A 24,269-nucleotide genomic window follows, 5' to 3' on the forward strand; every position below is an offset into this window, starting at 1 on the left:
CTCAACCTATAAACCAGGAGGTCACGGTTCAATGCCTGGTCAGGGCACATGCCCAGGTTTCAGCTTGATCTCCAGTAGGGGGCATGCAGGGGGTAGCTGATCAATGATTCTCTCTCACTATTGATGTTTCTATATCTCTCTCCCTCTCTGAAATTTCTTTAAATCTTTTTCCCTTAGGTGAATCTTCCCCTAGCTCCTCAGTGATTATTATTTGTCCCTGAGTCTGCCTTCCTTATTAAGCTGGATTTTCTTTTGGTTCAGGGAATCTGCATATTTCTCTCTCTATTCCTAGACTTCTAAAGTACCTGGTACCTAGTAGGTCTCAGCAACTGTTGATAAGTAAATCAGCAAATAAAATAAGGACTTCACTTATTTAGACATCTCTACTTATTTTGTAATGTTCTCAACTATCTTAAGCTGAATAATAACTCCTTACCCCCACCACCACACAGGAGGTAGAAGCAACACTCCACGGTGACTCACTAGACGGCTTCCTCAAAGTATTAGACCACTGCTTGATAGACTTGGGCATTGTGGCAGCTTGCATTTCAGGGAGAAAACAGGGGACAAAGATGCCATCAACAAGCACCTCTGGTCTGTCTGAATAGCAACCTCATTGATACTGTCTCCCACTATATACCCTGGTAAGTTATCATTGAGAACGGAAGAGATAAAATCCCCATTTTCTGGCCAACTCTGCAATAATAAAGACAGATGAAACAGGTATGTTTCCTACGTCCAGGCTCTCTGGGTAAGTTGTCCTCAGCCATGGAGGGAAGAACATGGCATTTGAGGCTCAAGGCCTGAGTCATCTTTTCCAGGCCCCTTGTCAAGGGCCTAATGGCTGGCCCAGGGCTGCCAGGTCATTGGAGGAACACAGAGGGTTCCAGAAAGCAGGACAAAGCAGCGATAGAACCCTCCCTGGGAAACAGTGGAAAGAGAATTTCTGAGATTCATTGGCCCCCAGCACGACTCTCCAAGCTTTTGGAACACATTTCAAAGTAAGTGCAAAGCTTTTTAGATAAAGAGCAGGAACTATTCCCCGTTTTGGCTCGAGTTCCTGTTTTCTGTTTTGAAAGTCTTACTACTCACTTTCAGGGATGTCGTTTAAGATACATAATGATGAGCAAGTTGAAAGCTCATAATCCTTTAGAGATTGTAAATGGGCAGGTGACACGTGTTTCTGAATGTTGGGGCCCTATACACGAATGGGTCCCTGCCTCTCGGGGAACCAGAGCTCTCCGTGCCTGGCTGCCAGGAATGAAGAGTCTATGTGTTAGACTCTCTGAATGCTGGCCCTTTCATAATCCGTGACCCATTTAAACCTCCAGGAATCCTTTTGATGCTTTTCCCCTCCCTCTGTTATGAACCAAAACTGTCTTTCCCAAGCTGACAGAGACCCAGCTCTCCCCAACAGCCATTTGTAAACTTACCTAAAATTATTACTCAAAGAATTTCTCCAGCTCCAGGCTTTCCCTTCATTGCTGTTCTTGTTTGTTTGTTTGTTTAAGCATTGTTTATTTATCAGTAAAAGTTACAAAGAACAGAAAACAGCCCTGGCTGATGTGGCTCAGTTGGTTGGGCGTCGTCCCATGCACTGAAAGGTTGCCTGTTCGATTCCGGGTCAGGACACCTACTCGATTCCCTCGTAGGGGGCATGCAGGAGGCAGTGATCATTGTTTCACTCTCACATCGATTTTTGTTTCTCTCTCTCTCCCTCTCCCTTTCTCTCTAAAAGTCAATTTAAAGAAAAACAAGAAACCATGGTGTTCTAAGAACCAAACCTGAACATCCCCTGCACAAGCACACTTCTATGTCTCTGCTGATACTGTATAGTCTGCTCAAGAATTCTTCCAGGGAAAATTGTAGTCACCTTCCAATTCCACTGGAACCTTCTCCAACATCCTTTCCACTTGGTGGACCTCATCCTTCCCCTGCCTGTGCCCTCAAATCATGCTGTACAGACTTTTTTTTAATATATTGTTATTGATTTCAGAGAGGAAGGGAGAGGGAGAGAGAGAGAGAAACATCCATGATGAGAGAGAATCATGGATCGGAGCCTCTTGCATGCCCACTGGGGATAGAGCCCACAACCCAGGCATGTGCCCTGACCAGGAATCGAACCAGGGACCCTTCAGTCTGCCTCAGGCTGACGCTCTAGCCACTGAGCCAAACCAACCAGGGCTGTACAGACTTCTTATACAACGTCTGCTTACACTGAGAGGAGCCTGAGGTTTAGAGTCTGAATCTAGGGGCTGTACTCTCTACTCTGCACTTACCATATCCCATTAGGGAAGTCATACAGCTTCTCAGATTTCCGATGACTTCATCTACAAAATGGGTCTAATAGCATGGTGCCTTGCCAGGTTGATGTTTGGGAATAAAAGACACCAGAGGAGAAAAGAAAAGCAGGATGTTTTCAGATGGTAGGCACTGAAGCCCAACACCACGAGCTGGCCATGGGAATCACGGTGGGATTCTCAGATGCAGGGAATGGCCACACGCATCAAAGCTGGGAGAGCGAACAGACCTGGCATTTTTGAGGGGCAAAAAGGCCAGGGCGGGCTGGATCTTGTGCCTTTTAAACTATTACCCTGCACTCATACGAGAGGGTATATAAAGTTAAATGCTAATTACTAAAACAAAGAACCAAAAGTGATGAGCAACTTTTATCCGGATTTGGAGCAAAGCAACGAGAGAAGGTTGAAAGCATTATGCACTGTTCTGTTGAGCAGCGTTACTGCGGACACAGGTGTGTGTGACCAGGGGGAAGGTTTTGCCCTTCTTACAAATTGATGAATGTGTAAATGAACCAGGAGTGGGGGTTTCCAGTTCAAGTTTGTGAAGATAAATGTCTGCACACCTCATACTTCTGCTGGCTTGATATTTAACCAGCAACCAGAGTGAAATAAATGGACCATAAAAGGAAGCTACAAAAATCACAGGGTCCTGATACAAACTGGAGACTCAGGATAATTCTTTGCAACTTGAATTTCCCCACGCTTCAGCAGCCTATGGTAGAAGTAAGCTCGACCATCATCGCTCAGATATCACTCCAGCTGCTGATGCAGGACCTCCAGTCTTCTGTGAGGTCTCACCCCCAGGATAAGTGGGAGTCCTGAGGGGTACCTCACAGGGGGCCATGAAAAAGTACACTTCTGCTCATATGTGTGTTTTATCAGGTGTCCCCTGGGAATCACTTTGCTGGCCTACCATCCACTGACCTCCAATACATGAAGGACATCAGTCCTCTCCACTGTCTGTCCTCTGGGCGTTACTATCAGTACATCAATGCCCCCTTAGTACCAGGCTAGGGTTGGTTTTCATGACAACGAGGGAGGACACTCTTCCCTCCAGGACTTAGATTCAGCATCGCCATCTAGTCCCAAAGCAGCGGTGCATATGGCCCAAGCCTCAAGGCATCCTACTCAAATAGGGTGCCATCCCTTTCTGCCATAGCCCTCCACCCACAGACTCAGACAACGCAGCGCCCTGTCCACTTCCACGCCTATGTCCAGAGATGAGCTGTGACCCTTTACTTTCCTGCAAACCAATGAACCGCACATTCACAGACAGCCATGACTCTCAGTTTAAGATCCTCTCAATCCAATCAAGACAAAATCCTTACTATCAAGGAGCTTGTGTAATTTTAAATCTCACTGCTTTGTAGAAACATCCCAGTGTCTTTCTCCATTCAGTGCACGGACGGCACTCAGACTAACGAATGCCGAGGCTACATTAAGGCTCAGGGGGCTACCAGGACAATCTCCTTTCACATCTCATTAACAAACACTGTGCCAGAGGCTGAGAAAACAAGATGAACATGACATGGTTCCTGCCCTAGTGCAGCTCAGAGCCCAGCGGGAGGACAGGCAGCTTCATCATTGATTACTTAGAAGAGGTTGCCATGAGAACATGGTTTGGGACTTAAAATCAGATTAACGGGGTCAAGGAAGGAGATTTTTCAAGAGTAAAAAAAAATGTTTGGAGATGTGTTTTGAAGAATAAGACAATTTAACTAGGTAACGTGTTAACTAGTCACAGAAATCCTTAGTCTTATGCATAATAGCTACCTCTCTTAGGAAACTGGAACTACCTGTAGTTTCCAGAACTGATCAAGACTTTGCCCCTGTGTTTCTTTCACATAAATCCCTTTCCATCTTACAGCTGCTCTTCAGTTCTTACAAAAGTAAAATAAAATTCAAGGTTGAAAAATTCCTTGTTGTAAGGCCATGTTGTAAGCCATCAAGGCTGGAATTGCCCATAGACCCTGGGGATTTCACTCCCTCGCATTAGATCAGGCTTCACATCTGTAGACATTCATTCAAGTCCTATACTTTTCCTTATCACAGTTCATGGGAAATGCGTGAGTGAGTGTGTGTGTGTGTGTGTGTGTGTGTGCGCGCGCGCGCGCGTATTAATTAATTCCTGTCTCTCTCATTGGGCTCTAAGTTCCAGGAGAACAGACTTAATCTATATTTTCTCTCTGTTGTTCGTTTCTAGCACAATGCCTGGTACAGAAGAGATGCTTGAGAAAGTTGTGTTGACACTGTTGCTCTGTCATTGTGTGCTCTGTTTGCTGCTGTTGTGATGTTAGCTGTCAGAAATTGTCTCTACGGAACAATCAGGAATTGTGTTTTGAGGAGGATAAAGCCATGGTTATTGGGTTAGTCATCCTGGCCTGATCAAATGAGAGGCGATGGGATACCGTGATATCTAGAGCTCTCTGAGTGCCAAATGTCCAGTGAGAGGCTGTCACTCAGAACAGGAGTTTTCAATGGATGGAAAAAGCAATAAGTTCTTTCCAAAGGGCATGAGCTAAAGCGAACATGCAGAACCAGATACATAATTCACAGGGTCCAAGGCAAAATATAAATGCAGCGCCCCTTGTTCAAAACTTATTAAAAATTTCAGGAAGCAACAGAAGAGCACTGAACCAAGTGCAGGAGTCTGGGTCACGTGACAGGCTGCAAGCATGAGGCTGGCCTTGCACACATTCACAGCTAATAGAGCAAATCTAAACTTAAGTTTACTATTTTCTATTAGGAAATTAAGGATGGACTTTTGCATATTTTTAAGTGTTTTAAAAATCTAGATGTATTTCCTTCCCCTGTATCTTCAAAAAATACTGGATCCACCCTAACTGGTTAGGCTCAGTGGATAGAGCATCGGCCTGCAGACTGAAGGGTCCCACGTTCAATTCCAGACCCAGGGCATGTACCTTGGTTGTGGGCTACATCCCCAGTAGGGGTCCTGCAGGAGGCAGTTGATTGATGTTTTAACTCTGTCTCTCTCCCTCTCTGTAAAATCAATAAAAATATATATTTAAAAAAAAAATCCTGGATCCTTCTGCCACTTTATCCAATGGGGCCAAGTCTATGTTTCCATTAAGTCTGTTCAGGCAGAATGGCCTGCCTATCTGTGAACGGCCCTGAACTCATTTCTATAGGGCAACACCCAGTTGCTCTACAGCGATGAAGGTCTGGCCGAGATTGGAAGCTCCACAGTCCAAAGAGCATGGATTTTGAAGCCAAAATGGGTTCTATCTAATTCTAGCCCCACTACTTATCGTCCAGTGACTTAAAGCAAAGACCTGAGCCTCCCTAAAACCTCAGTCGTGTCATTTATAAAATGGAAGTAGTAGTACCCACCTAGCCCAAGAGTGTGGCTCTGGGCATCCAGGGAGACGAAAAGCCTAACGGGCTTTAGCTCCGGAAAGCACAACCAATTGCGGACACAGGCGCATTTCATTCTCTCTCTGCTTTAGTCCCACGCTGAATGGCGGGAAGCCTGGTGCTCTCAAGCCAGGGAACCCCAGCTTTGGTCCCTGATCTCCGTCACCGAACCCTATAAATAACTTGGCTAAGTCACTGCCTCCCTTTGAGTGGCTGCTTCTCAGTGTGAGGAATGAGGGAGTTGTTGCAGGTGGTTCCTCCTGGCTGAGTCACTCTCGGGTTTTCTATTCATTCCCGGGTTTGGTCAGAATTTCCCCGGCACCCCCCCCCCCCAAACCCCCACCCTGCGAAAGAACCACCCCGACCCGGCAGGCGCGCGCCCAGCCCCCAGCTTTGGCTCTCACCCGCACGCCCCTGGCTGCCCTCGCTACCGGCCCTGGCCCCGCAGCCCCGCCCGGAGCCGTCTCCCCGCCTCCCGCTTCTCCGGGGTGATCGAGCCTGAATCGGAGCCCGTTCGCCCCGCTGCCGGGGGCTGTCAGCACCCTTGGGTCGCCAGCGAGGTGGCTGTGGGCTCGGCGGGGCGGGGCGGGGCGGGGCGGGGCGCGCTCTCCTCTCCCCACGGGAGCGCGGGGACGTGGGCAGGGCGGGGGTGAGGCCGGTGGAGGGCGCATCGGAGCCTCGGCGAGGATGGGAGTCCCTGGAACCCCGAGCTGAGCCGCCCAGCGCGCGGCGGGGAGGGCGCACCGGAGGAAGGCGAGCCCCGCTGTTCCTCCGGGAGCCCCGCACCGTGCCCGCGCCGCCGCGATGATCCCCCCGAGCGGCGCCCGCCAGGACGGCGTGGACAGGCTGCCCGAGGAGGCAGCGAGCGCCGAGCAGCCGCCCTCTCCGGCATCCACCGGCAGCCAGGAATCCAAGGTACCGCGCGCATTGCCCCAAGAGAAGCAAACTCTCCATTTGTGCCCCTCTCTGGCCACCTTGGTTTCCTCTGAACTGGCGCTGGCGCAGGGGGGTGGGCTGAGACGGGCCCCCTAAGTCCACCAGGTTTCAAGGACTGGTCCTCCCTTGAGACCTGAGTGTCCGGCTTGCCTCGCTGCTCAGGGTGCTGGACCACGTTCCTGTGGACCCAGCCTCCTCGCCCTCACACCCCGCGGGCTCCGCTGGGCTTCTGCCCCTGGAGCTCACGCAATTCACCTGGACTCCGGGGTCAGCGATCGCGCTCTTGGGTGCTGATGGCTTAATTGTTCTTTGCCTGTTTGTGCTCAAACGCCTGTGGGTATTAGGCGGCTTCTGGGGGCGGACAGCCCAGGGCTATTCCTCCAGAAAAGCCAGGAGGGCGGTTGCGGGCCAGCAAAGGGTTGTCAGAATCCCGAGGGTCTCCGAGACCCTCCGCTTACCAGAGCTCAGCCCGCACTTGGGATGCCGCGGGTTTTAGGAAAACTGGGCGGTGGGAAAGGCTGTGGTGGCGGGAACGGGGATGCTCCTCTGGTGGAAGTTAACACTCGCGGAACTTTGATTTGCTTCTCTGAGTTACGCGAACACATACACAGAACCGACCCGCGGCACCTCTCCTGTCGCTGCTGTTCGGAAACTCTCGTGGGTGCCAGGCACCTGTTTGGCAACCTTGGAAGAGGATCCAGGGAAATGCCGCCGCTGGCAGGGAGATGCCGTTTGGAGTGAAAACTGTAAGATGGACTTACTTGGTAGTTGGATGGATTTTTTAGAAGTGCAAGGTTCCTGGCTCTTTATACAGGTCTCCCAGTGAGTTCCCCCAGCATATTGGGGGGTGGGGGGAGTCGTTGTGTAAGAGTGAAGGAAAGAGGGGTGCCAGTTTGGAGGGCAGGTCTGAGGGGGCAAAGGAACCCCCCTTCTCTGCCTCCCCACACACCCCTGGAAGCCACTGACACATGGAAGGAGCAAAATCACAGCTAAGTGGCTTTCAGTTTAAGCGTCGCTGGGCACGGTACATATCCCAGCCCCCGAAGTTAGGAGGTAATTAATCCAAGACAGAGAGCTCTGCATGCTGCTTATTTTTATGTAAATTTTTCTGCTAGAGCTGGGGCATGTGTATCCACCTTTCTAAAACACTTGGAAATAAGGGCAAAGCCTCACTTTGCAGAGTCATCGGGAGGAACAGGTGAGATGAGCTGAAGGCCACCCTGGTATACTCCCACCTGAGAAAAGGAGATGGCATCCATCTGGCCCCAGACGATCCGCTCCAGGGCAGCCTCACAACCCACACATATGTACCACTCTTCTCCACCCAGAAGTGTCTGGGAGTCTCATTGTCCGTCCTTGACCATCAGTCACCTAAGTGATAGGGTTAGTGGCCATTTCAAAGGTGATCTAGAATACTGAAAATGAATGTAGCTATACTCAAGAGCGAAGCTGGCATTTATTGAATTTTAGGGACAGGAAAGGAGAGAAATATCAATGGGAGAGAGAAACATCAATCCGTTGCTTCCTGTAGGCACCCCAACTGGGGATTGAACCCACACCCTAGGTAGGTATGTGCCCTGACTGGGAATCGAGTCCGCAACCTTTTGGTGCACGGGATCACGCTCCAACCCACTTAGCCAACCGGCCAGGATGGCATTAAACTCTTTGATTGGGCCTGTTGCTCTGCAGTAGGTGAGTTCTGGAAAGTGCTTAGCATTTAGATACACAGCAGCCGGGTTCAAGCACACCACATGGGTTTGCTATTTATAGATATCCTAATGTAAATTCTTTGGCAACACAAAAACTACCTATGTAATAGCCATAATTAACCACCAATTTATCTGGCTTATGGTTTCAGATTCGTACACGTCCGTGTTTCTCAAACATGCCTGAAGTCTGTTTACACATTCCTAAATTTGCTGTCATGGCTTAGGTGCTCTTAATCAGTGGAGATGGGCTATGCATTAGGGGGTGGGTGGGGGAGGGACATGAACCCCAGGAGATGGAACACAAAACAGTGCACCCGAATGAATTCTCCTTGGCACAGCCTTTGTGATATTCTCTGAGGGTCCCATGGTGTGGAGGAATGTGTGGTGAGGAGACAGGATGGCGAGAAAAGGGGGCAGAGGCAGCCTCCGTTCATTCTACACCAGGAACGCCACATCTGAAGGCTCACTGGCATTTGCAAGAATCTTCCTACAGATGAGAGCCTGGGGAGGAAAATGTGAGCACGACAGTAGCAATCATTCCATCTTACTCCTCTGAAGTGCTTTGTTTGTCTGAGCACCGAGTGGGACAACCCTGGGCATTAAGCTTTCTCAAGAAACATTTTTAAAATAACTTTTTAAGGAAACTTTTCTCTCTGATGATCACAGTAACAAACACTTCTTGTAGAAATTTGCAACGTCCAAGCAAAAATAAAGAAGAGTAAGATCACCTATTGGCCAAAACCCACCGGCAGCTACTGATAATGTTTGACCTATATTGTATGTCCTTTTTCATCTCTTTTATATTTGCACAATTGAGAGAGCAAGGGTGCGCATCTATTCAATGCTTGCTACATGTCCGGCACAACCTGACTGTTCAGGATTACCCTCTGAGGGCACTTGCACTGGTATTTCCATTTTATGGATAGGCAAGTGGAGGCTCAGAAAGATGACTTACCCTCAAGGACTCATAGTTGAGTGACACAGCAAGGACAGGGACTCAGGTGGCATTGGTCGGGAGTGTGAGTTCTCAGCCACAGCACAACATCTCCCATTTCACCTAACATCCTAACCCAGTATTTGACATGCCACTAAAAGTCATTTACAGCAGTTATTTTGGCCTTCTTGTCTTAAGAAATATTTGAAAATGAATTGAGCCACAGTATCACATGAAATGATTACAAACCAATTCTTGTCCAGGTTCTAGATTTTGGTTTTGCTGCCCTTTCCCTGAAAGTATATTTGCGGAAGTAATTAAATGGAATATCACAGAATCATCTGGAAAATGAGGCCCACGACAAACCCCTTAGTCCAGAGGGTTCAATAGAAGAGGAATGATGATGATTCAATGCCCTGAGCACATAACAATGTTTCCAGAAGCGCATTTCTTGGCAGATGCTTTGCGATGCTAAATCATGGGATATCAGAATTGGAAACACTAAAGATCATCTATTCCAGGTAATTTTTAAATGATGGATAATTTTATTATGTACATTTATTTTATGGTGGAGAATTTCAACATACACAAAAGTAGAGAGAACAGTATGAAGAAACATCATGTACCTAATCACCTGGCTTCATCAATTGTCAATTTATCATCTTGTTTCTTCTATTAACCCTTCCCACACACACACACTGGATAATTCTAAGCAAATTCCAGACATCAACTTATTTCATCTGTAACTATTTCAGGTCACATCTCTAAAAGGCAATGCCTCCTTTTATAAACCCATTATCACATGTTCCAGGTGTTCAAGGGTCAATATATTCTTTGGAGGTTCACGAATGATCTTTTGAAGATCTATAAACAACCAGAACACTCAAAATTGTGCAAGTACATGGACATGTGCATCATCCGGGGAACGGACTATTAGCTTATACCAGATCAGTAACGTGTCTATACCTTCAACATTTATTTAAATAATCCCCTTTATTTTGTCTCTTGAGTCAATCCAGGCCCAGAGGGAGGTGTTGATTTACCTAAGATCACACAGCTAGTTACTGGCAATACCCGTGTCTAAAAACCCCGTCTTGAACTTTGGATACCCCAATGCAGTTTCTTCAGAGCGAATTCCTGTAAGCACAAGTGGCAATGTAGTTCATATGGTTTTCTTTTTCATCAAATTAGTTGAGTTGAAAAAGTTTGAAAGCCATGAACCTCTCCCATCTATCTTTCCACTAACTATTCCAGAAAAACCACAACCTAATTTATTTTCTAAGTGCTTGACAGAGAACATGGAACACTAGGAAAAATTCACATTTCAGCGTCCCTTATTTCAATGAATGTCTTTTTTTTTAAATATATTTTATTGATTTTTTTTTACAGAGAGGAAGGGAGAGATATAGAGAGTTAGAAACATCGATGGGAGAGAAACATTGATCAGCTGCCTCCTGTACATCTCCTACTGGGGATGTGCCCGCAACCAAGGTACATGCCCTTGACCGGAATCGAACCCGGGACCTTTCAGTCCGCAGGCTGACGCTCTATCCACTGAGCCAAACCGGTTTCGGCTCAATGAATGTCTTTTCTCCTACCAAGTTATTGACAGAATTCTAACAACATAGCTCTCTAATCCATTTAGAATTGGTTTCTTGGCATGGTGTTAGGTAGGGGTCAAGATTCATTATTGCACTGCACCACCAACTTTGCCATAAATCAAGTGACTGCATATCCAGTTTATGTGGAGGTTTCTGTAATGCCCCATTGGTCTGTTTGTCTATCCTGGTACCAAGGCAGCCCTGTCTTGATGTAAAGGCTTTATGAAAAAGTTTTGCTATCTGGCAGATTAAGTCTTCCAACTTTGCTTTGCTTTTTCAAAAATGGTTTTGGTTTCTTTGGGCCTTTGGCATTTCTATGTGCATTTCAGAATCAGCTAATCAATTTCCACAAAAACACCTGCTAGGATTTTGATTGGTGTTGTAATAAATCTAGAAATCCATTTGGAGCGAAAGGACATGTTTATACTAGAAGTTCTTCCAATAATATATTCCACACTAGTATGTTTTCTTCTGCCATTAGCTGAGAACAGAATTTCATTATTTTTGCATTTGGGGTCTCATTAACTGAGAACATAATTGCATTACTTTTGAACGTGGGGGCTTCCCAGGTCAAAATTTGAGCCTCAGGTCTGTGATTATGAATTCCCAGGGAAATTATTCATTCATTCATTCATTCATTTTCTAGCTATGCTTAAATTTCTTTATCATCTACCTGAGTTGGTGAGAAGTTTGTTTTTAGTTCATTCCTTTCTCTTTTTCAGATCTCCAATTCATGTAGGCATCCAATTCCAACCCCCTACATTTATTTCTATTTAAGGTGAAATATACATAAAATAAAGCATAGTGTCTTAACCATTTCTTCAGTGGACAGTTCTGTGGCATGAAATACATTCACATTGTGTGCAATCGTCACCACCATCTGTCTCCAGAACTTCTTGCCAAACTGAAACTCTGTACACATTAAATATTAATTCTCCATCCTCTCAATCAAGCCCCTGGCCACCACTGTTCTATTGTCTGGCTCTATGAATTTGACCACTCTAGATTCTTCATGTGAGAGAAATCATGTAATATTTGTTCCTTTGTGACTGGCTTATTTCACTTAACATAAATCTTCAAGGTCCATCTATGTTGTGTTATGTGTCAGAATTTCCTTCTTTCTTAAGGCTGAATAATATTCAATTGTGTGTCTATACCACAATTGTTTACCCATTTTTGTTTATCCACTCGTCTGTCAATAGACACTTGGGTTGCTTTCCATTTTTGGCTATTGAATAATGCTGCTATGAACTTGGGTGCACAGATATCTGTTCAAGTCCTGCTTGAATATATAGCAGGAAGTGGGATGGCTGGATTACATGGTAATTCTGTTTTTAAATTTTTGAGGAATCATCATACTGTTTGTCACAATGGCAGCCCCATTTTAGATTCCTACCAGCATTGCAAAGGGTTCCAATTTCTCCACATCCTCACCAACACTTATTTTTTTTCTATTCTTTAGATCTTAATGGGTGTGAAATGATATCTCATTTTGATTTTGACTTGAATTTCCCTAATATTAGGGAAGCTGAGCATCCTTGCATGTGCTTATTGGCCATTTGTGTATCTTCTTTGGAGAAATATCCATTCAAGGCCTTCGCCCATTTTTAAATTGGGTTGTTTGTTTTCTTGCGGAGTCAGTAAATTTGAAGGACAAAGATGCATTTAATTTTCTTATTGTTTGAATTGCATTTATTCACTAGAGAGGATTGTTTTACATATTTTTCAAATTATTTGTCTTTTTTCTTTTTAATAAAGTATTCATCCGTTTCCTATTGATTTTTTAGAATTCTTTATAAATATTAAAACCATGCTCTTCCATATATGTTGCTAACATTTTTCCAACTTATAATTTGTTTTCAATTTTATTACATTTTCAACATAGAAGATTTCTTTTTTTATGTCGTTAAATGTCACAAATTCATCTACGGTTCCTTCTTTCCATTTATATTTAGAAAAGTCTTCCCCACCCTGGGAGCAGATTAAATATTAACCCATATGTTTTTCAAGATCCTTAACATATACATTTTTTTTACTTTTATCACTTTACTCCATCTGGAATTTATGTTGATATGGGGTACAGAAGAAATACAATTTTTCCCCAAATGATTAATAAGTATTTCTATAACCATTTTTGAATAATGTATTCTCTTTTTTTGAAATGTTACATTTACTATATAATAAATGACAATATGTATTGGGTTCTCTTTTAGAGTCATCTGTTATAGTCTAATGATTTTGCATTTATTACTATCCTGTACTTTTGCATTACTATTTAAATGTTTTAATTATTATAGCTTTTTGTTGTTGCTGTTAATGCTCACCTAAGGATATTTTTTCTATTAATTTTCAGAGAGAGTAGAAGGGAGGGTGAGAGACAGAGAGAGAGGGAAACATGGGTGTGAGAGAGACACATTGATTTGTTGGCACCCGCACACACCAGCCCACACAGGCCGGGGATTGAGCCTACAACCAAAGTACGTACCTTTGACCAGAATCGAACCTGTGACCCTTCAGTCTATGAGCCAATGGTCTACCCATTGAGCCACACCGGCCAGGGCTAATTATTGTAGCTTTATAATAGACTGACAATTGATAATATAAGTACCCTCCTGGGAGTTTTATTATTTATTTATTTAGCTGCACTCGCCTTTTTGTTTTTCCTTCAGGTTATAAAAATTAGATTTTGAAAGTAATTGCATTATACTTTTAAGATCATTTTAGTGAAATCTTCACAAATAATGAGATTTCTCATCCAAGAACATAGTATATATCTTTAGTGACTAAAATGTCTTTTATGCCATTCACATATGCTTGGTAATGTTCTTCAAATAATTCCTGCCTACTTCTCTGTTAGCTCTGGCCTGGGTATGTATACGCTGGGTTACTCTTAAGAACCATCTCTTATATTTTCTTAGCTGGTTATAGCTGACATAGGAAATTTGCTTTATATGAACCTTATAATCTAAGATACTTTAGATTATATTTCTTATTCATTAGTAAAGAAATACAGTGTTGCTTACTGGCTCAGAGCATGGGCTCTGGAATCAGACACAGCCATCTTGAAGTCCCATTGCACCACTTTGGGAAGCCATTTAACACGCTTCTCTGTCCTTGACTCTCCTGGGCGTCACTGTTCTTTCTGCAAAGTGAGCATCAGAATGCCCTCTGAAGCGCTGTCACTTGGGTTAAGTTAATTAGTGTGTGCTAAGTGCTCACCATGGCACCTGGTACAGAGTAAGTAAATGCTAGCTATTATAGGAGATTGTCATAATGTCTCCAATAATAATTTTGCTTTTCTCATTCTCTCCCTTTTTGGGGGGAGTAGGTAGGACCAATGTTTTGCTGTAAGTGTACATTGTCTATAAGTGTACATTGTGCATGTTTAGTGCTAAGGAGTGGTCTCAGCTCCATTATATTTCAAGCCACTCTGGAAACCACTGCAAATGTAGACATACAGCCTGAGAAATATAAGGTGGGGCTTTGCAAATTTAACTTCAAGACAAACTCATTTCCAACTAAATCATTCCTTAAGCCCCCCCTTCTACACCAACTCCCAATTTCCCATTCATGTGGCAATTAAATTAAGACTGTCTTTCTTGTGTGCAAGAAGGGTAATGTTCCTTAGCTTACTAAGAATTTCCATCAGGAATGGAAGTGGAATTGTTTCAAATGACTTCTTGGCAAGTATCAAGGTAATCATGTGATTTGGGGAGCCTTTGGCCTCTTTATGTGATGGATTATATTAATAGATAGCCTAATATTAAACTCTTCTTACATTCCTGGAAAAGGTCCTACTTGGCCATGGGGATTTTCTTTTAATAAACTGCTGGGTTTTGATGGCCAATGCTTTATTATTTCTACATCTCTGTACATAAGGGAGATTGTTCTCTGACTGTAACTTTGTGTCCTTGGTCAGATTTTATTTTTAAGAATATGCCAAGTTTTAAAAATGATTTGTGAAGATTCCATGGATGTTTTTGTTTTTTTTCTGTGGAACAGTTTATAGAACCCATCTCCTCTTTGAATGTTTGTGGTGGGGAAAAACTGTCAATAATACATAAACCTAGCACCCATTGTTTTAAAAAGATTGGAAAACTTTTCACTTTTTTATTCTATTTTTTGTTTGTTTGCTCAAGTCAGGTTGGTTAGCTTCTATTTTTCTATAAAAGTATCCATTTCATTTAAATCTTTCTAACATCTCTGGATGAGTTATTGTAGGACAGCCAGAGATCTTCCTTCAACCTTGCCTCCTCATCACTCTCTTTGGCAGGATTGCTAGGTGCTCCTATCCTGCAAACACCCTTGTTTGTAGTTCTCTGTTTATATAACATGAGTTTCTTAGATCTGGATTGGGAGTCAGGAGAGTTAAACAGCAGTGCTCACATTTGCACTTTGAAGGGTGAGGATAGGAGGTACCTTTAATGTTGTAATATTGAAGCAAAGGATGGATTGTCATAGAGAGAACCTTGAGCCAGGGAGGTGAGCAATTCAGTCTTAAGAAAATGACAGAGAGAAAATGGGAAGAGAAAAGAGCACACAGGAAAGAACTTTCAAAGACAAGTAAAATTGTCCAGTTCCTCCTCAGAGAGTCACTTCACAGAGATTGATTGGGGGTGGACGCTGGGTTCAACCAAGAGGGCCCTTATCTGGCCGGAGACTACAGAAAAAATCAGTGACCAGAATAATTGACTAGCAAGATGAGAAAACCATGGAGACAGGAAAATCTCCAAGGGTGAGGTAAGGAAGTCAAGAGAGCATTTAAGAGCCGATGTTAGCAGTAAAGAAAATACGGAGCAGGATGGAATGAGGTAGAAACAAAGGCATCAAGAATTCAGACTGTGAACACCATGTTTTACTGAAGCTTTTCTCTGCAATGTTGTTTGGTCCATGTAGGTTGTCAGACAACCCTCAGTTGGAAGGATTGGTTGTGAGTCACAGTAATCAACACAGTAATCTCCTCATGTGGCAAGAAGATGGCAACAAAGACCAGACTTGTCCAAGAAAAGACTTTGATTTTGGGGTTCCATTGGCATAAGTCATCTCTCCACAAAATGTAAAACCAGGTGTGGGTCAACAAGCAAGGCCTTGGATTGGAATAAATTCCTTCAGTCAGGGGGTCTTGCTGGTAAATAATAGTTATCCTATATAATAAAAGCCTAATATGCTAAGTATCAGGTCATCCAGTTGGCCATTCAGCCAATCAAAGAGTAATATGCTAATGATATGCTAAGGCCACTTACTCGCTTGCTATGACGTGCACTGACCACCAAGGGGCAGACGCTCCGACTGATAGGTTAGCATGCTGCTGAGGTCCGGCTGATCAGGACTGAGCGAGACTGGCCGGACATGCCCTGGAGCCCTCCCGTGACCCTTCCCCAGCTGGCCAACCTCCCATGTCCCTCCCCAGCCCCAATTGTGCACCAGTGGGGTCCCTCGGCCTGGCCTGCGCCCTCTAACAATCCAGGCTGAGGGACATCACCACCCAATGAGTGCATGAATTTTGTGCACCGGGCCTCTTGTTATTTCTATAATAGAAAAACCTCGCTGATCATCGTTTTGGCAGAGGACTGTTTCCTCCTCCCTGGATTAATCTTTTTTCTAAAAGTACAATGGAAGTGCTCACCCTGGAGTTTAATAAGCTTAATGAGATTTTTAGAACTGGTTTCTTTAACTATATCTTTTCAGCAGATATTGAACCAAAGTTTCATTAAATGGGGTATATATGACTTGGGTGTACATATGAAAAGTCAATTGCAAATTGGATCTCTGTTCGTGTAACAATATTTTCCTACCGAGTTTCATTAAGAAATTTGAGAAGTTCCTTGAAAAAATGACAAAAATCACATGGCACAAATGCAATGAGTCTTTTAAATGAGATTCATGATTGGAAATTGCTAAAATCATTTTCTGATAACACATTATTACTACTTTGCAAAGTTAGCTGCTACTTTTCCTCCTGAAACATTTTCTTGGAGTTCCATATTTTTGGGGAAATGAGTTCTTTCCATCGCAAAGAAGTCCAGGGAAACCTCATCAGGCAAGGGTGCTCAAGAGAGGAGGCATCCTGGAGAGGCAAGCCTTACTGATAAGAGAGAAGATGTCATTTTATGTTCCAAGCATTTCCCTGTTGGGAATTCTGCTTGCAAATTGTTCTATAATCTGGTTTCTATTTCCCTACTGTGAAAGGCAGAATATGTCACATGGAATTTCATTCCTATACAACAGAACTGCAAATGCTTTGTAAATTTCAAAGCCATTATATTGTTTCTGTAATTTCCTTTTCCTGATTACTCAGAATCGCCCTTTTAAACACCAGTTATTGAACTTTCGCATGTTGTAGTTTTTTCCTTTGTACTAATGACTCCATACTGCTGTGTGATTCCAACATTTTTCTATCTCTCCCTGCACAAAGGCCATCTCTCTCTGCAGGATTCTTTGAGGCTTCTCATTGGCTCCTTGTGATTTGCTTTTGTATTGGAAAATAAATCACCAACTTGTTGGAATTTCATGGTCCTTAAAGCAAAATAGAAATTGAACCTAATATCAGGCAATTAAATAGAGGATTTGGGGGGTGGGGGGTATTATGTTATTGTTTTTTAACTTTTACTTAATGATTCATCTGGTAATGATTTCTCAGAATTTTTGCTTACATTTCCTAGTTCTTGGCTGCATTTTCTAGAAGTCAGTTGCTGAGTTGCCCTGATAGGTTTGATATTCTTCCATTCTTATTCAAAAGGCAATGTGATTAAGCTGAAGTTGCTGGTTTCATTTGTTTCATTAATACATTTTTACCGATGCTTAGTATGTTGATCAGTTTGCTAGTGATCATCCCCAGTGGACACGACCTTCCAAATAACATTGTAAAAGATAAATTCCTAGGTATGAGATTTCATTATTATCAGTTTCTATGGAGTGAATTTTTTTCTAACTGCTATATTGGACTTTATCTCTTCTACTCAGGTAGATAGCCTGTAAGTGAAATGATCAAAATAAGTATCTCATGAATAAGTTGTACAAAGCAAAAAAAAAAAGCAGGGGTGGCAAAAGGGAAAAAAAAATCCACCTTACAAAATTAAAGTGTGCAGTTGCCCTCGCTGGGTGGTTCAGTTGGTGGGAGCATCATCCCATATACCAATAAGTTGTGGGTTCGATCCCCAGTAGGGGTGCATATGGGAGGCAACCGATTGATGTTTCTCACATCGATATTCCCCTCTCTCTCTAAAAATCAATAAAAACATACTCCTTGGTGAGGATTGAACATGCAATTTATGGTTCTTCTGATGAATAGAAGAAAGAACATGAGTAAAAGCCAAGAGGCTTCATGTCGAACCACACCTCAGCCCACTGCAGCCCCTCAAACGAGCTGCTTCTTAATCATGGTGAGTGATCTTTCTTCCAGAAGGAATAGCATTCATCTGGTTCTGATGATCCCAGTGCTCTAGAATGTTAAGGGTTTTATGAATTTGTCTCAAAGCAATTTACATTGTTTCATCTGTGATCTGTTTGTTTGTTCTTGTGATTAGAATTATTTTGGCAATGTTCCTATCATAGACTACCCATAAGGTGGCCTTTGCAGATAGCAGGAAATCAAAAAAACTGATCCTCTGATTTGTAATAAATCATGGGGTTGAAGATGGGAGGTATTTTAAACTTGTCTGTCAGGATCCAAGAGCAAAATGCCAAGCCACCTAGCTTCATGGCAGGACCCCTTCTGGTTCTTCATTGAAACTTCATTCGTAAGTTTGTCCACAGCCTGGTCGGGCAGCTGCGCAGAGAGCCTGAAGCTAGCCCTCACGCCTCCTGTACCTGGTTCCTGGGCTCTGGACAGCAGCCGGGAGACAGACAGAGGCCCATGGAGAGAGCATAAGCTTTGACCTCATTTCCAATAGTGGGATTAAAATGCCACCTGTCAGTTTAAGCTTCATAATATTCTAGTACCATCTATGAAAATATATTAGGAAAGAGGGATAGAGGGAGGAAGGGTCACTTTGGGTCACTAAACTTGTACATAGCCCCTTTTTCATTCATACTTTCTTCTCAGGGTATAGTAAGCATTAAATGAGAAAGTATATATGGATTACCATCTCAGTATCTGGTATTAACTATATGTTCACTTTCATGAAAGCCAGGGAATCTATTCTAAAAGTTATATGACATTTTAAGGCTGAAAAAAGCTGGAATCCTATTTCCCTATTTGAGTAGAATAGATGTTAGTATGCTTGCTTTATTTAAAAAAGAAGACACACACACACACACTAAAAAAATAAAAATAAAAACCCCTTAGATCCTGCCAGAAATACAATGCCTTTTCTACTGCATAAATGTGACAGACAGTCCTGATGGTTCTCAGAGGTATCATGCTTTATGTATCTGGCCCAGATTCTAATTAATTGGAGCAAGCCAGATCCCATAAATGAAAAGTGCTGTAATTTGGAGGTGACAACTAATATGTCATTGCTATTCGGAATTCCATTTCATTATCAGGTACAGCAGTGCTGTGGGCCAGCCTCAGAAGACTATCTCTAGGACAAGATTTCCAAAGGAGACAGTCCCTGCACAATTGATGGGGCATTTACTGCCTTTCTATGAGCATCCTTATTAATGCCACTTACAGTTAAGGTAACACTAGCTGCTATGAACCGCCAAAGCTTAATGGTTTGACACAAAGAATACGTATATTTCTCACTCATCCAATAGTCTACAGTCGGTGTATTAGTTTCTATTGCTGCATAACAAAATGCCGCAAATTTACCACCTTAGAACTACACATACTTATTATCTCACAGTTTCTGTGAGTCAGAAATCGAGGAACAAGCCAGAGGGCCCATTTGGCTAGACAATTACCAGAATGAAATTGAGGTGTCAGCCAGCCCTGCTATCTCATCTGAGGCTTGGGGTCCTCTTCCAAGGTCACAGGCTGTTGGAAAAATTCAGTTCTTTGCAGCTATATAGCTGAGGTCTCCATTTTCTTGCTAACTGCAGGCCAGGAATGCTCTCAGTAACTAGAGGTCACCTCAGGTCCTTGCCACGTGGCCACCCTCCTCTCATGACATGAAAACATACTTCTTAAAGGCCAACAGGATGGTCTCACTCCACTCTGCTAGGATGGTGTTTAATATAACATAGTAATCACCAGAGTGATCTTCCCACACCTTTCTCATGTCATAGGACCTAACAAAGGGAGTGACTATCTCATCATATTCATTGGCCCTGCCCACACTCCAGGGGAGGGAATTACATACTCTTGCTCCCTAAGTCCTTCTTATCTTCTTTCGCTTTGCCTCCCCTTCTACCTCCTTCAACTCCTCCTCCTTCCCCTACCACTATTCCAGTCATTCTCCACCAGGGTCTCTGTATATTTAGGAGACTCTGTTGGTTGCCAATCCCAGAGCCATGTACTCCTTTCTTCTGTCTTATAAAATGCCAACACTGCTCTGGGGTTTCCACCCTTCTCTATATAGCCATGTTCTTTAGGAAACATTGTTCTCAACGTCAGTACCAAAGAGGTAAATCCTCATGGTGGTTTCATTTACCTCACCAGTGATTGGTTGAGGAATAACATGTGTTACAATTTTGGCCAATGAGAGAAGGAAATTCTGATGAGAAGTCTGGGAAAGGGTTTCCACGCTGATGAGAACCGACTAAGGGAAGGTGCCATCACTGAATATTTGCAAACAGGTAGCCTTTTCGGAGCATGAAGGAAGCCAGCTTCAAGGCTGGAATGAGGAAGGCAAAGTAAATTGATGAAAAGAATTTGAGTCCTTCATGATGTCATTCTGCTACTGACTTATCCATCTCCAGTGTCTGCCTACATTACACCTCGTGTTATCTGAGGTAATATCCTGATTGCTTAAGCCAGGTTTACTCTGGGTGTTTTAATACTTGCCATTGTAGGTACCTAAATGACTGTGTGTGTGTATGTGTGTGTGTGTGTATCAGTGCAAAATATTATAGTTTCCTTTCTTCCTTTCTTCACATACTAAGGCTGGAAATAATAATAATGATAATGATGATGACTGCTACAAAGATAAAAACAGCAGTAATGCAGAGAGGAGCTACCTCTGTCCAGGGAATGATATCAAAGTCACCAGCATGAAATGTGCAAAATCCATTGCCCCTGATTTTACTGAGTGATGTCTAGGATATAAATATAGATTTGACATATTTCCAGTAGCCTTCCAGATTTTGGGTTCCCCAGTGGAAGATCCAGAGTAAGTGTGCCAAGACAGCTTTAGAGGAGCTGTTAATGATTTGGTATTAAGATCTCTTTTTTTCTTACTTTGTTTGAGCCAAACTGGCAACAGAGGCTTTAGAGCAAGATCTCAGAGGCCCCTCTTAAAATCTTGATTGATTGCCTCTTTCCAATCCAAATCAGGGGAGCAGGGTGGCTCAACTCCAAATTTAATTGGTTTATGGATATTACGGTTGTAAAGAGATAAATAGAATTCATGCTTAGGCTCCATTAGCATTGTGCCAACAGTGTTCATTTTTCCAATATACAGTGTTCAAGTGTTGTTGTCTTTTTTTTATTTACAGTGGGGCCTTGACTTACGAGTTTAATTCGTTCCGAGACCGAGCTCGTTAAGGAGCTCGTTAACTCAAATTACTCTGTCAACTCAAAGCAAAAAATCGGCTGAGAGACAGCTGGTATCTCAAACAACTCGTTAGTCGGGACACTCGTAAGTCAAGGCCCCACTGTATTGCCAAAAACATACATTGCAGCAGTATAGATGATGTGAACTGAGTAGGCCTTGCCCCAGAAAGCCAAGTGAACTCTTGCGGGGTGGGTCCATCAAAAGTTTAGTTGGCTTACTAGTATAGTGCTAAGAGTAATCTAGCTCCTCTACACAGTGACTTTGACTTTGAAGGTATCCTGTACCCACTCAATTCATTCATGTGCATCTGGAGGACGACAGAGCAGGCAAGTCACGCATTAAATTATCCAGATAGGGTACTCCACGTAAAAAGCTCCCCAAAGCCAAACAGATGAATATTCAACTGATAGAAGAAATCTGCCACATTTCTACTTTACATGAATCCAATAAACAGACGAGGCAAAACTAGGACTCTTTGCAAAATGGGAGAGGATATTTGTTCATTTTCACCAAGTCACATTGCTTGGGATAGATTAGCAGTAAATCTCTAAGAAGAATGGAATTTTTCTTCCCAAGGTGTGTGGAACTGAGAATTAAAGCTAAAGATCATCGTGGTGGTCTATTTTTAGAGAAGAATTATTTACTGAGAGTATTTGTCATTCATTCAGGAGGACAGCCAGCCGTGAGCCATGGCAGGCATCCGGAGTAACAGCCAGCTCTTGGAAGAAAAAGAAAAATAATCTTTCCATTCTTGAAAAGCATGACAAGAAAATGTCATCAAGTCAAAGGCAGACAAGACAGGCAGTGAGGGAATGAGAAAATTTAAGGCATGTTTCTAGAGCATATGTGTGCATGTACCACAGATGTAGATTTACTACTGTGTGTTTATCAGTGCCTGGCTGTAAAGATATGGGCTTAGTGGGTCGTGTGTCTATATTGTATGCTTCTGTGAATTTAAGAAATAACAGTTAATATATATTGGGTTGCAACTATGTCCCAGACTCTGTGTTAAGTGCTTTATGGAGATTGTTTGAATGATCTCTGCAGCCTATGTTTTCCATTCATGAAGAGGTTAATAGAGCTACTAGGAATCAAACCCAGGATTCAAACCCAGGCAGCGTGACCATTTTGGGCCATCAGTTCCCCAGAGCCCTTTGTCATTGGTTATATTACCATGCTGTAAGACAACCATGTTTATATATTTTTGTTTGTTTTGGAGAAAATCTTCAAGGGGAGCAGTTCTATTATCTGCATTAAAATAGAATTGGTACGTATCTGAGGCTGAGATAATTAACCAACCAAATAAACATACCCATCTTCTTGGTAACATCGTGATGGGTTCAGCAGCAAACTGAGATTGAAAAGCTAGACACTTGGGCTGTTTGTAATTCCTGATTGAAATTTGTCTTCATCTTCAAACGTATCTCATAACTCATACGGTTCGCTCTGGTGCCTTGCCATCTGGCCTCTGGCTTATAAAAACCGTTTGGTGTGGTGTTTAGGACGGTAAATTTAGAGGATTTAAAGTGTCTTTACACCACATCGTCACATGGATACCTAAAGTCATCACAAGATTAACCCATCGAAAACAATTGACTGATATTTGTCCCCTCTTTCCATCAAACACGCTTCTTCCCACAGTCCATTGTCTCAGTGAGTGGCCGCTTCTCCAGTGGCAACTGCTCAGACCAAAAGCCTTGGACGCATCCTTGGTTACTCACTTCTCACATCCTACATCCAACCCACTACGAAATCTTGTTGACTGTACTTCAAAATATGTCCAAAACACACTATTTTTTTACCATTTGCATTGCCATGGCCCTGCTCAAGCTGCCATCTACCTATAGAATGGTGGTCCTTTCTCCACACATAAGCCAGTGCAATCCTTTATTAATATACAGCTCACTCAAAGTCTGACAATGACTTCACATCACACGGAGAATGAATCCAAAATCCTTACCAAGGCCTCTGAGGTCCTACAGGATCTAGCCTCTGCATCGTAACTATCTTTATCCTTTGCTTCCTCCTCTCTCAGTCTATTCAAGTCATCGAACAGCCAAGCTCCTTATCACTCCTCAAACACACAAAATACAGTCCCATCTCTGGTGAGAGAATGACCAAGATCGAAGTGTGCTGGTAGGGAATGCTATAAAGTGGCTCTTATAGAAGTAGCCAAGTAAGATAGGCAATATTTTTACAACAAAGTTGAACCCCGTCATAGGAAGTGAGGCCATGGGAGTTAAGCCTAGGAAAGAGTGTTCCTCTAGGGTGTGATCTCTGAGGGGCAGTAGTGAGAGGTCCCTGAATCTCCAGTAGGCCAAGGGATGTGACAGCAAGCAGCACGCACATCCTGCGATGAGGCAACACGGGTGGGGCACAATCATAAATTTTGGAGACCTGGATTTTGATTCCTGACTTCACCACTTACTGTTAGCATGACAGTGGGCAAACACTTAACCTCTCTGAGTGTCAGTCTCTTCATATTTCACAATTTTGCAGTGATTTACTTTCCTGCAATAATATTTTGACTCTTAAAAATCTGCATATAACCACTGGTATGCTGTACCAGTTAAAGATAATCAGCTGTATGAGTTAAAGATAATTTTGGCTAAAAGTAACCAAAAAACCTATCTAATAAAGACAGGATATGCAAATTAACTGTCACTTCACGACAAAGATGGTGGCACCCACAGCCAATAAGAAGGGAATATGCAAATTGAGGCAACAAAGATGGCGGCAGATGGGCCAGGACACTTGTGTCATCGCCATGGTGACGACGCAGGCATTCCACCCCACCCCAGCCACTCCGGGCCTCT

At 43.2% G+C, this 24,269-nt stretch overlaps 1 protein-coding gene across 1 annotated transcript in view; it reads left to right on the forward strand.

The window, feature by feature from the left end:
• Positions 1-6,479: 6,479 nt before the first annotated feature.
• STAC (SH3 and cysteine rich domain) overlaps positions 6,480-24,269 on the forward strand; it is a gene marked incomplete at both ends in the record, with an annotated part of 95,656 nt that continues 77,866 nt past the window's right edge. The window contains one exon of the mRNA XM_081106384.1: positions 6,480-6,590. Within this exon, the coding sequence (XP_080962510.1) occupies positions 6,480-6,590 (111 nt within the window). The remainder of the gene's footprint in view (positions 6,591-24,269) is intronic.

The sequence above is a fragment of the Myotis nattereri genome (assembly GCF_964212035.1).
Source record: "Myotis nattereri genome assembly, chromosome: 14".
Classification (NCBI taxonomy): domain Eukaryota; kingdom Metazoa; phylum Chordata; class Mammalia; order Chiroptera; family Vespertilionidae; genus Myotis; species Myotis nattereri.